The 12881-nt window shown below is 37.0% G+C and overlaps 1 protein-coding gene across 1 annotated transcript in view; it reads left to right on the plus strand.

Annotated features, from left to right (window-relative positions):
* Window positions 1–1875: 1875 nt before the first annotated feature.
* The window catches only part of MYBPC3 (myosin binding protein C3), a 64285-nt gene continuing 53279 nt past the window's right edge, over window positions 1876–12881 (plus strand). The window contains exons 1-2 of the mRNA XM_074823986.1: window positions 1876–2031; window positions 11091–11357. Coding sequence (XP_074680087.1) covers window positions 2007–2031; window positions 11091–11357 — 292 coding nt within the window. The 5' untranslated portion in view covers window positions 1876–2006. The remainder of the gene's footprint in view (window positions 2032–11090; window positions 11358–12881) is intronic.

Raw genomic sequence — 12881 nt, forward strand, 5'->3', positions numbered from 1 at the left:
ATTCTTGAGGAAGATTAGTACATGCTGATAGGAAGATAAGTACATGCTGATGGCAATTACAAGAGGTTTATGTTTTAATTACTGCAGAAGTGACTTCTAGGCAGCTAATTTTCTTTGTAAACATTATTTCAAGGACACATACTAGAGAAGCAACTAAGTTGAGAAGCAGCGTGGCTCTGATCATAGTCCACCTCTGGATAATCTGCATAGATTTTCTTTCTCCATATCAGTCCGTGGTAGCTCTGTCTCCTGTGGCCTCTATTGTCTGAGGTAGCAGGGAGACAACTCTCTTCCCAGAAGGGGTCTGGATGCCACTCCAACAGCGTGTTGGGGACCAGCTTTGGGGAGGGAGGGAGTTAATGGCAGCTCTCTAGTAGGGAGAAATATTTAAGAAAGGAATAATGATTTTCTCTAGTTGAGTGACAGATTTTTTCATACTGTGAGACCCAAGCCCTTTGAAAGAGCTCAAGCCAAAGCAAATAGCTGAGATTTCCTGACTCCTGGTGAAAAGTCTCAAGCAGAGTATAGTAGGTCAAAAACATATAATGCTAACTTGTGCTCCACTAGAAACAGAAGCAATGGAAAATGTACTTAGGTCACATCCTGCCCATCTTCCTCACTCATATGTAAAAAAGATTCCTTCAGAGGAAGAGGAGGAAGTATTTGGCCCAAAATCAGGAGAGGTAGCAGCAGTTGTTCTTGCATGTTCACATTTGTACTATCAGTCTACCCAGAGAGCCACATGTGAAAGACAGACACAAAGTACAGTGACTGACGGGCTGCGTGCACGCTCATTTATTCTGAGCTCCCTGACAAAAGCAGAAATCCTTTAGATATAAATTTTTACAGACTAGTAAAACTGGAAAGCCACAGGGTTTTTTAAAATTCTTTTTTCAATACTAGTAGTAGCTAAAATGTGCTAAATGCTTGCCCTACAGTGTTTCTCTAATGAAGCTCAAAATGAGACAGACAAAAGTGACAGGAAACGAGTATAACACCAAGTTAATAAAGAGACAATTGTCCACAGTCTACTATTTTGACATATGCTATATGCTAAATAATTAAGAAGCAATGACTGGAGCATGAAACGGCAAGACCAGAATAATTTTCTAGTGAGATTTTCCCCAGATCTTTTAAGCAAAATTAAAACTTCTAAAGGTATCAAATAGAACCTTGGAACTATTTTTCAAATGGTAAAAAAAATGAAAAAATTGAAAAGTTTTTCCATTTTTTAAATGGAAAAAAAAAAAAAAGACTTGCTAGTTCTCAAGAAATATATGCTGTGGATCAAGTGGGTGGATGGGGAGGGAGGACTCAAACTATTTAAGTAGTGTCATGCTTTCTAGTTGTGACTGCAAATGTCAGTAATGTATAAGTGTCTCTGAAAACGAAAGTTCTTCCCTGAAGGGGGAATATTTGGCTCTACAAACAGTCTTTGGTAGAAGATTAAAAAAACAAAATAAATCAAAACAAGAAAAAAGCTCTCTGAGGGGCTGTCCAGTTCTGAGACAATTATAACAATAACAAAGACTAAAATAGGTAGCAAGAATGCAAGCAGATGCACACTTAGAGTAAGTACAGAACCAGCATACAGGGGGTGTAACTATCAGATCCAGTTTGCTGAATGTGCTATAAACATGGCAGTGTAGGAATTCTTAATGCAATATATACACGAAGCTGGAAAACGTACTGCATGCATGTGCAACATCAGATTGTACTCTGGTTTTTACCAACAGATCAGTAGTAGCCAGTCTTGGGTGGTTTGAGCTCTCTGCCTCCTGGAACTTGGCTATATTTATCCCAGCTGATGTAGCCTGTCAAGCGTGTCCTGCTGTTGATAAGGTGCCATACTTGACAACAGTGAGGGATCAAGGGGGAGGAGCAGGATGGGGGCTTCCACCAAGTGTTTCTTTAGGGGGTCTCAAAAGCCCTGCAGTCTCATTCCTGTTTAGCTCGGACCCTGCTTTTTAGATACAACTGGGAGCTTCATCAGAAACAAAGTGAAGATGCCAGAGCCCCTAAAGAAAACAGGTAAGGATCATCACTGACAGATAAAACCTAAGAACAGCTTGACAGGGAAAAATGTGAGTAGCTTTTGAAATGAGAGAAATGAGATGCCTTGGTGGAAAAAAAAATAGCAAAAAGAGACGATATTTTATGAAGTTATAAATGTAAGAGATGTGAGTGGTCTTGCAGAGAAATCAGTAACTACTTTGGCAACCCTCAGCCACAGAATTTTCTCAAGAGACTTTGGATGAGGAAAGAATAGAGACAAAACATGTTTAATTCTCAGATTCTTTTATTTTCTCACTTCCTTTCCCAGACACCTTTAGCTCGCTGAAAAAAGCATGTCATCTCTCTCTTGAGCAATTAAGGAGTATAAACCTCTCCTGCTTTTCTTTCGTTTTTTTTCCCTGACAATTTTAAGGAAGCATTATCGGCAAACTTTGATGGTATTTGTTGTTAGTGAAATCTCTGTGAAAATGAAAGCAAATGACACCTGGTTCAGAGCTTATTCTTTCTAGTTCTTCCAGCCAGTGACAGTAGAGCTCTAGCAAAAAAGAAGACATCGTACTGTAAAGAATATATGTGTATTTCTTTTCACTCACCCTCCTCCATCCTTTCCCCTTGAGGGATAACTAGCCATTTTCAGAAAGCCAAGGACACAGAGCCGAGTGCAAGTCCTGCCCCACTAGAAAAACATCAGGAAAATACTTCAGATTAAGGAAAGATCTAATTTAAAGTTGAGAAATAAGGAATCACTCAGCAGCTGCCCACATAAGAAAGAAGGGGAGGCCTAGGATGGGGTGTAAGGTGCAATGAATCTCTTTGAGAAGGAGGAAGAGAGCCTGGGAAGCAGAGGTAGGAAGAGTTTAGCTTCAGGGCATCTGTGCGTGGGTAGAGGAAGATGTTTCAGGAGCACTTTGTGTCCACAATTAAGTTTGGAAAAGTTGTCAAAAGCTGAAGTTACGATTGTTTGAAAAGTGTGCACATACCAAATACACAGGGCTGAAGAAAATTGTACTAAGTCTGGGATTCTTTACTTTTAGAGCTCTCACTTCACTGATGCCAGTGCATACCCAGAATCCCTACTACCTAAATGTACACCACAAGGTGCATGCTTTTTAATAACATGCAGTTTGGAGTTAGTCAATAATAGCTGTTGATACTTATTAATGTAGACCTTTGTGCTTTGCAAAGGACTGAACAGGCATCAGTCTCCTGTTAGGCTGGTCAACGGGAAAATCTCCTGTGGTCACCACAACAACAGAAGAATAATTTGTGAAGAACAACTTCCATTTTGGCCAAAATATTTAGAATCAGTCACTGCCCGAGGCAGAGCACAAATCCAGCCTGTATCTCCCATTAAGAACTGCAAAGCACTAAAGCATGATTAATTCCAACAAGGTTCTTTGTTTCCTCTATATGATAACTCTAAAGCAACAGTTGTGTCACCAATCCTTCAATTTTATCACAGCTACAACACCATTTCATGTTCTTAAAGCTGCAATTTCTGAAATCAGATGGAAGTAGAATAGTATATAAAAAAAGTATATACCAGACCTTGTAATTGTAGAGAAATCCTTGAAAATATAAGATGTAAACGTTCAGCAATCACCCCAAAAATAAGACGTTCATAATCATATTCTATTTTTAAAGTCACACAATTTTTGAGATTTATTGAAAAGTCTAATGCTCATGATTGACAATGATGATAAAAAAGAAATATGACAGAGTAGGCAAAATTTGACAGTGTGATCAACTAGGCATTGTGACTTTTGATTTCTAATGGTTTAACTGCCTTTAAAATAACATTTTCAGTCTCTGTGGATGAGAGGCAACTTCTCTGTTTGTGAAGATGATGCCCACCTTTGCTAGTGAGTGGTAAAGAGAAACTCGATTCCATCTTATTTCTCTGAAGAAATCTAACAGGTGTCCAACATCACTAGTCCTACACAATTCTTATGAACAAACCAGCCCAAACACTGTTATTATCACAGCAGGGGGAGGAAAAGCTCTCATCACCCACTCTGACCAATACAGAACCAGTCACATGCCCCATAACTTCTAGAGGGGATCTTCTCATTCTCCCAAGAGACATTAATCCCTTTGGTTTTCTATTTCATGTTGTTTATATAGTTCAAATCATTTCAAGATGGGATAATGTTAAGCATAATCTCGGGAGGGATGAATAATCATCTAGCAATTTATACTTGGACAAATCACGATTCCTGCCTTTCACATACCATAGAGTTAGACTACTGAAGAACCCTAAGAGATCTTTAGTCTATATTACCGAAATTTGGGCATCTGGTGTATAGGTAAACGAAAATGCTTCATGCCAGAGAATGATCAGAGATATTCTGCCTATATCTACTGTTTTAACAAACCTTTTAACATGTTAAAAAAAAAAAAAAAAAAAAAAAAACAAACCAAAAAAAGCCCAACAAACCACAAAACCTGAAACAGTGAAGTAGATTTTCCAACAGATATTCTTTTACTTTAAACTAACTAAAATACTTCAGGATAAGGCACTGCCCTATTTATTTACAGAATACCAAAAGAACGGTTGCAGCTTTCCTGAAAATCTATACACTCCTCAAGAGCAACAGGATTTAGAAAACCTGTAGCAATCTAGTGTCAGAGCAAACAATCAAACACTGAGAAGCATCACTTTTTGCAGGGTTCTGTGGCAGACACTTTATGTTCTTCTCCCTTTGATTTAAACATTTCATAGTTAATCTCTGTTCAAAGGTTTGCTTTTTGGAAAGTTTTGATCGCTTTTTTTGTTGTGAAAATTCAGAAAGGTTAAAAAAACCCCAACCATTTCCCTAACAATAATTTGTGACATTAAGAGGAAACAGCTGACCTTTTAACACCAAATTTAGTAGATAAGTGGGACTTAATGGGAAACGTGTGCATTACTATATCTGGAAAAGGAGAAGTCTGGTATTACTTACCTTCTCTGAAAACCAGTCAGTTTTTATTCACATATTTTATAGATTGAGGAGTCTAGATTTTGCAGTTCAGATTAGGAAATTTTATCAAGGGTTTATAAATAACCGGGCTTGTAAGTACACAAAGGCTTTTGGCATTAATAGTCAATGTTGCAAAATGAAGAGAGTGGACTGTAGTATTTTAGTTTGAATATAAGCTCATTGTTTTACATTTGCAAGCACCTAGCACAGTAAAGTACTGCTCCATGATAATGAACTTCTGTGCACTACAGTAATGCAAAAATAAATAATATTTCATCTAGATATATTTTTCTCTTTTGTAAATTAAGATTCAAAGCAAGCTGAACGTTATTACGCCCATTTTACAAAAAGTATGATGGATGCATAGAGAAAGAGGTGGCTCTACTTAGTGAAACTATTCCTCGCCTGTTGCTCATGTTACAGGAATTTACAATCTCAGCTGCTGAAGTAGGAAAGGAATGATAAGATTGAGTAGTTCAATAGCTTTTGGATCACGGAATGATTAAGCTTGTCAATTGCAAGAAGCCACTTAGGTCCTGACCAAGGAATGCGCAGCATCTTTATATAGTTCCTCAGCAAGGAATTTACAAGCTCTGTTACTGAAGTCTGCTTATCCACAGTTTGGCTTTTAACTCAATGGAAGAGCAAATGGTGTAAAAGGAAAACTGGATGCCAAGTTTAAGTACTAAGGCAAAGATAAATTTTCAACATGAAGCCTTAACAAATTAAGGAATTCCAAAAGCTAATATTACTTTTGTAATATTCATTAAATACATTGGCCAGATACATATTTTAATACCAAATACACAGAATGGGCAGTAAGATAACTCAGCTTTCTTGGAGAAAACCTGTGACTTTTTTTTCAAATTACACTCCTTACAGATTTCTGCTGGAGTCTGTAGCATGTGCATTCAACCAGATACATTAGATTCTCCTAAAACATTTATAACTTTAACAGTTTTTATTTCAGAAAGGCAGAAATATCATTTGAAAGCCTTATCTAACATGCATTCTCCTTAAGTGCTTATCTCCCTCTCCTCCATGTACATATCACAAATAATGAATGATGAAGAGCTGAAGTCAGAGCCACCACTCTGAAAAGCAGGATGAAAATAAAAAAACCCAAAACCCAGCAAGAGAATGGCTCTCCTCCAGTACTCTAGTTAAAATCACTCTTGTGGAATTCACACTTCTTCCTCACTTTCATTTCACGTAATTCACACACTTCACACATACTTTGAAATTCAGTGATTTTAGGAAAAGTTTTTTGCCTCATGCTTATGATTCTTAACAAGCTAAATTATTTAGAGAAAGTAGCTAGGAAGTCAAATTATTCCAGATATTAAACATTATTTTAATATATATCTCATCTCCATTTTTTTCTGACAATAATCAAATAGGAATGTCTCTTCTAGCTTGTAACACTAATTTTTATTCTTATTAGGGATACAGCAGTACTTAGTAGCTACTTACTAACAATCTGATGCTGTACAAAGACAGTAGAAGAACAGTCTCTGCCTCAAAACACTTGCAAAATAAAAGTCCAGTAAATAGATAGATAGTTCAACAAAAAAGCAAAGGAAATAATGATTAGTACAACACATAGAAACCTGGGTAGTAGCTTAGCCATTTTCTAGGTTTTTGCATAGGATAGCATGAAAAAGTTTTGAAGCAGAAACTACGTTGATGGTGGATGTTAGAAGGAGATTGCTTCAAAGCAGGTCAGAAAGTAAGGGAAAAAGCATGAAGGTGCTAGTATGAAGATTTAATAAGTGGCAGCAGTAGGAAGGCAGAACACTGGTTTTAATATTTTATTTAGGTAAAAAGTGAAAGAAATTGGGTTTAGAAGTTAAATTCTTTCATTCTAGCTTAATTTGGCCAAAAGCAAATGTATTTTATATTTCTTCAGCCTCCTGATCGAAAGACTTATTAATAAATTATTATCAAAATGAAATCTGATCACGGACCTCCAAATAGAGCTTTTTATTACTAACTAATGAAGCTGTAACTCATGTAAAATACAAAACTGTATGGGTGATGTGTACATCCTCAGGTATTACAAGACTTTTAAAGGATGGGTGCTGCATGCAAGTTCTAGTAGCAGCAGCATTAGCCACCAAAAAGTTTTCTGCAAGACTACTGCAGACCACACGGAGCCTGCTTCCTCTTCTGCCTGGGGTAGAAATATGCTGGTTTACATTACTCAGAAGTTACATGAGATTCTTTGCACTATGGAAGCTAGAAGTGATTAGGAAGGGCTGGGATATGAGAAATAACGTGCCGAAAAAATGGGTTAGTATTAAGTGGCTCTAGCCTCATTTTCTTTCATTAGCTCCACATCCCTCTTCTCTCCCCATGGTAACTCCCCACAGCAATTCCAATTCCATCCCCACAAAACACACACCCACACAGCACCTATCACTCCCCTTCAGTAATTGCTGCCCTCATCTCACTGGTAACTCACATGCATCTCTGCTCTCTCCCCAGAATTACTATAGTATGTTAGTACTAATGTCACCTTTCCCTCCCTTTGTGAAGGGTGGGTTAGAATTTACTGGGAAGCAGAGAGTTAACAAAGTGGGCAGCAGAGGACATGGGGCTACTTGGTCATCAGGTGCCCCAGCCTGATGGCTCCTAAGTGCATGTGTGACTGGAGTCTGGATAAACATGTGATAGTGTCTGTGATCTGCCACTGCCTGACAGCCACAAGAGCTGTAAGACATTCCACAACATCACATGAGAGGTGTCACAGTCGTTGGGTTTTCCACAGCCTGATGGTGGTGTTTGTATCCAGGAGTGTTTTGAGTATGGGATGGATATATGGAACTCAGAGAGGCATATCTGGGTAGAAGCCAAATGTCGAAGTGAGAGAGATTGCCAAATGGGGAATGTGTTTCTGATAAAAGCAGGCAAAAGCGAGGCTCTCAGGACAGACAAGAAGTTTTGAATGGTGGTGTTTAGGAACATTCCTAATGAGGAAAGAGCTGGATTAGATTGGTATAACTTCATGAGAAAAAAAAATCTGCTGGTGAACTTGGATTCATGTGTTACTTAAAGTAGCAGCCACAATGAAGGAGACCAGGAATAGCTGATCTCTCACTTCTCTTTCTTCTGTTAAGCAGCCTATTTTTCCCCCAGAAGGAAAAATGATGGCATTCTCTTCACACACTTGTTCAGCAATCTCTCTTCTGCAACAAAGTAATTTCCGGTAAAATCTGCAGCTGTACATCACTACTTTTCCTTTGCAAATATGAACAGTGAAAGACGAAAAGGAATACAGAGGGCTACAGAGAAACAGTAGTTTAGACACTGTCACCCACTGACTCTGAATCTCAAATGCAGGAAAATGACTTAAGAGTCTTCATTACCTGTGAAAAAGTGGGTTCTCAACAACTGTTCTTGCAGGCCTCTATCCTCATGGGAGATTTTGGGCTCTTCCAATTTTATGCTTTAGTCAAAGTATTCACAATCATTTTAAGTTGGAACTGAAATGAGTCTTTTGGCAGGAGAGGAAGAGAGAGAGAAAAAAAAAAGACAAGGAGACTTGTAAACTTCTACATATGTATTTAGATTTCCCAAACGTCAGAAGCTTTATGGGTGGTGGAAATTTCTCACTCTGCATGTAGTTCTGGTGAACAATCTGTTTTTGTTGAGTCATCTAAAGTAAATGTAAGAAACCTAATCACTTTGTAGGGTGTGCAGCAGATCAGAGAGTTATTTCCAAGTATGCATGTCTTGAAACCCTGCCATTTGTAGGCTGGAACCTTTACAGGCCACATCGTTGTTAAGTAATTAATATATTTATAGATTCTTTTGCGCTTAAATAGAAGAGCGATGATGATAGCACTCAGAGACAAAAACCATGCCTCTTGGCTGTTTTATCTCTAATGTCATAGGGAGAGGAGCAGGATAGTGAGTATTTCAGGAGGTAAAACTGACATGGCTCCACACCGTGAGTTAGCCTGGTCACCTTTAAATGTCTTTGGAATTCAGTACTTCAAACCTGCTGTCTACAACAACTCTTCTGCAATTATTCATGATACACTGCATCAAAGTATACCCTGCTTTTTTGTTTACTGAAGTACAAAACTACATCAAAAGATGGGCAACTGAAAACAGGCATTTGAGTATTACGCTATAGTATAGAGCCCTATGTTCTACACAGTACTATACTCTGTTTATGAACAATTACACCACTTACAGGTCTGAGGTTAGAAAAAAACTCAAATAAAAGCATGCAGGGACATTCCACTCCCAGAGGAAATTTCCCACACTTATATCTTAACATGGAAGAACAGTGTGCAGAAGAATACAACAGGAGCTCAGTCAAGGCTACCATAGGCTCAGTGCAAACCAAAACTGTTTTTTCATCAAATATATGAAATGTGGGGAAAAAAGAAAAAAGAAAGAGAAAAATGTAATTTGGGGGTTTTTATACAACAAACAAAGGCAAAACACAATACATACTAAATTCTAAAAGTATTTGTATTTGATACTTTGATTGATATTTAAGCAGCTTTGAATCCTTTGCAAAAACAATGCAAGAAATGGGAACTGTATCATGACTAAAGTTCAAAGGCCATCACATGAAATCTTTGCAGATGTAACTCCACTGAGGTCAATTAATTTATGGAGTCTGAGGACATGCTACGGGAATGGAGAGTTCATGCAATGAACTGATGGTATTATTAGTAATATATCATTTATACTAAAGCACCTGTTTGAACAGAAGTATAAACTATTTCTTTTAAAATATTTCAATGCCATGTTCCCTTCATTTTTATACAGCAGAATCAAAAGTTTAAAGCAAATTATAACCATTCTTGTGGTGTTTGGAAGAGTTCTTGTTGCTGGCCAAACAGGAGAGCCATAGACAATTTGCCACATAGGTGACAGATATAATTAAATGTGATGGAATTACTAATATTTTATAAAAGCATGGTTATGCAGGCATAAGTCAATAAAAAGATGACATAATGATGCATAAAAAAACATTCAGTGTATGAATCAATGTTAATTACTGGTATTTTTATAGATGAATATAACTCATGGCAATTAGCAAAAAGGTAACAGATTTCATTAAGACCAAAACATAAGCATAAAATGAAAATCTTGATTCAAAATAAAGTTGAAGAAATCTAAATAAATAAAGCAGGGTAAAGAAATTAGTAAAATAAGTTACTTTATTAAAATCTAATCTTGAGAAAGATTGGGATAATCATGGACCAAAATCATGATACGTTGCTTGCTTTCCAAATTCCTATCTGTTGTGCTACTTCAATTACATATGAACTAAAACATCATTTGGTTTATGCTTTTTCACCCCATATATTAATAATTTCATTAATTCTCATTATAAACATCATAAGTGCTTCTTGACACATAGAGGAAATATTTTAATCCAACTTGTAATTAATTAGAAAACTAGTTGTTGTAGAGTTCTACCTAGGCAAGCACTTAAACTTTTAATGCTGAACTAAACATTCGAATGCAAACAACAATTGATACTGTTTTAGCTGGGATAAAATTACAAGGGCCATCATATGAACATGTATCCCATTCCATTAAAGCCTTGATAAGTCAAAATAGAAAGACTAAAGATGAACCATTCATTCATTGTTGTATATTAGGACATAGGTTACTGCATAAACTGCAATTTTGTTGGAGGAACAGATCCTGATCCTGTTTAACAACTGTATTAAGCAAGTGTTCAGACAGAATTAATATTTCTAAATAAACTTCATGGCAAGTTTATATAGAGAGCTTGATATGTAAGAATACACATCTTGTCCGAGATCAAAACATTCACTTATGAAAAACCAGAGCTCATTATGGGGGACAGAAAGAGGAAGATGGATAGTGAGATGAGTTTGCTATCCATTCCATTTTATTTCATGACAATATGGAGAGGATATGACATCTCAGTCAGTGACAGAACTCAACAAACATAAAGACCAATTCCACAACTTCTGTGTGGAAAGTGTTGTAATTTATATCTTGCATGGGCAGATGGAAGAGAAAGGAGACAGCTGTTGTGGCTGCAACAGCTGACTACACCAGATATGCCACAATTGCAAAACAGATTTTAGTGAGCCCTCTCTCTTTTTTTAGTTTCTGCATTTACCAAGAAGCCAAAGACAACAGAGGTGACAGCCGGAAGCACAGCTCTGTTTGAAGCAGAGACAGAAAAAGCCAGCGTCAAGGTGAAGTGGCAGCGAGCTGGCACAGAAATTACTGGAAGTGAGAAATATGTCATCAAGGCAGAAGGAAACAAGCATTCACTGACAATCAATAATGTAGGAAAAGAAGATGATGTGACATATGCTGTAATAGCTGGGAGTTCCAAGGTCAAATTTGAACTCAAGGTCAAGGAAGAAGGTACAGCGATTCCTAAGCAATTCTATTTTCATCAGTATTTCCAGTCCCATATGCAAACTTCATGAATGAGGTCCATGGAAATTAGCCTAACTTAACACTGTAAAATTTCTCTACCAGCAATATATCTGTTTTGCCCAGTTATTTGAAGCTACTCATTAATATTAAGCTGAGGAATACATTTCCTGTGGCTAAGACACCCATTTCCAGATGTCAGAAGTCCACACAGTGGACTTCACAGAGGAAATCTCCATGTATATCTTTAGAATTCTCTGTCAAGCTTTTCAACTTAACTATTGAAAACCAAAGCAAAGCTAGTCAAATCTAACCTGACCTAAGCCAAGATGCCTGCATCTTAGGTCTGTTTTGGGGTTTTTTAAAAATTATTTTATTTAAATAAAAAAATTGTAACAATTGACAAAAAATTTACAAGTTAAGCTGTAATGTTTTTAGGAGCTCATACGTTCCCCAAAACTGTCTCAAAATCACCTGCTACAAAAATACATATTTCAGGAGGGACTTGAATACAAAGAGTAACCTTTGTATGATTTGTAGATCACCTATCATTACTATCTCTGTATGCATTAAAGGATCAGTTAGATGGGAAATTGAAAGTCTTCCCCAGGCTTTTCCTGGGAAAAAGTATAAGAGCCAAATTCTCTGGAATTTTCTCATGAAAAATGTCTCAAGATGCTGAGGATAGATGAAATCACTCATTTTTTGACCCATTTTGACCTTACTGATCCTTTTTTTCCCCTCCAGAACGGTCCCAATTTACCACTTCTGGTATTTTAATTTTCCCTTTTTAGATTGGTGAAAAGCTTTAAACTCAGATTGTTTATATCACCTCCTCTCCTTTGCGATCACTGTTTATTCTAGCAACATTATGGTAGTGAGATCTTCTGGTCAGCTGAAAAATACTGGTGAATTTTTAACAGGAGACAAGGCATCCTGTTCCAGATGAAAAGACAGTGCATGACAGGTTATGAGGAAGGGGAAATTCTAGTATGGATTAGGACAATTTAACAGATGTCAGAGCACGTAAAAGTGTGATCCTGCTGACTATCTCATCCTGGAAGTAAACAGGTACATATTATACTAGTTATATCTTCCTCGTTGTCTTTCAGATTAGTTGCAGGTAGAGCCTGGTACAGGCAGACAGCCTACAAATAACAGAGTTACTGAATTTGAAAGTGTAATCATTACCTAAAAGCAATACACCTCTGACAAGCACATACTGGTGATGGGGATTATGAGGATGCCAAACGAGAGATCATTTTCCTGTATACATTATATATTGATGCCTCAAAAGAAGCCTTTTCTAAACAGCTACACATCCAAGTTATGGGAGCATCTATGCTACATTAATTAGAATAAGGTTTAGTTCTTTCCAGTAAAAATTAGTTGAAATTTATTTGGACAAGATCCAATGGGAAATCTTCTAATAAAAAAAATGGGTAGAATTTGATACTTAAATATTAAAATAATACCAATTTAAAATCACACTGTTTTCTTTCAAGACACAAA

The sequence above is a fragment of the Strix aluco genome, chromosome 4 (assembly GCF_031877795.1).
Source record: "Strix aluco isolate bStrAlu1 chromosome 4, bStrAlu1.hap1, whole genome shotgun sequence".
NCBI classification, from domain to species: Eukaryota; Metazoa; Chordata; class Aves; order Strigiformes; family Strigidae; genus Strix; species Strix aluco.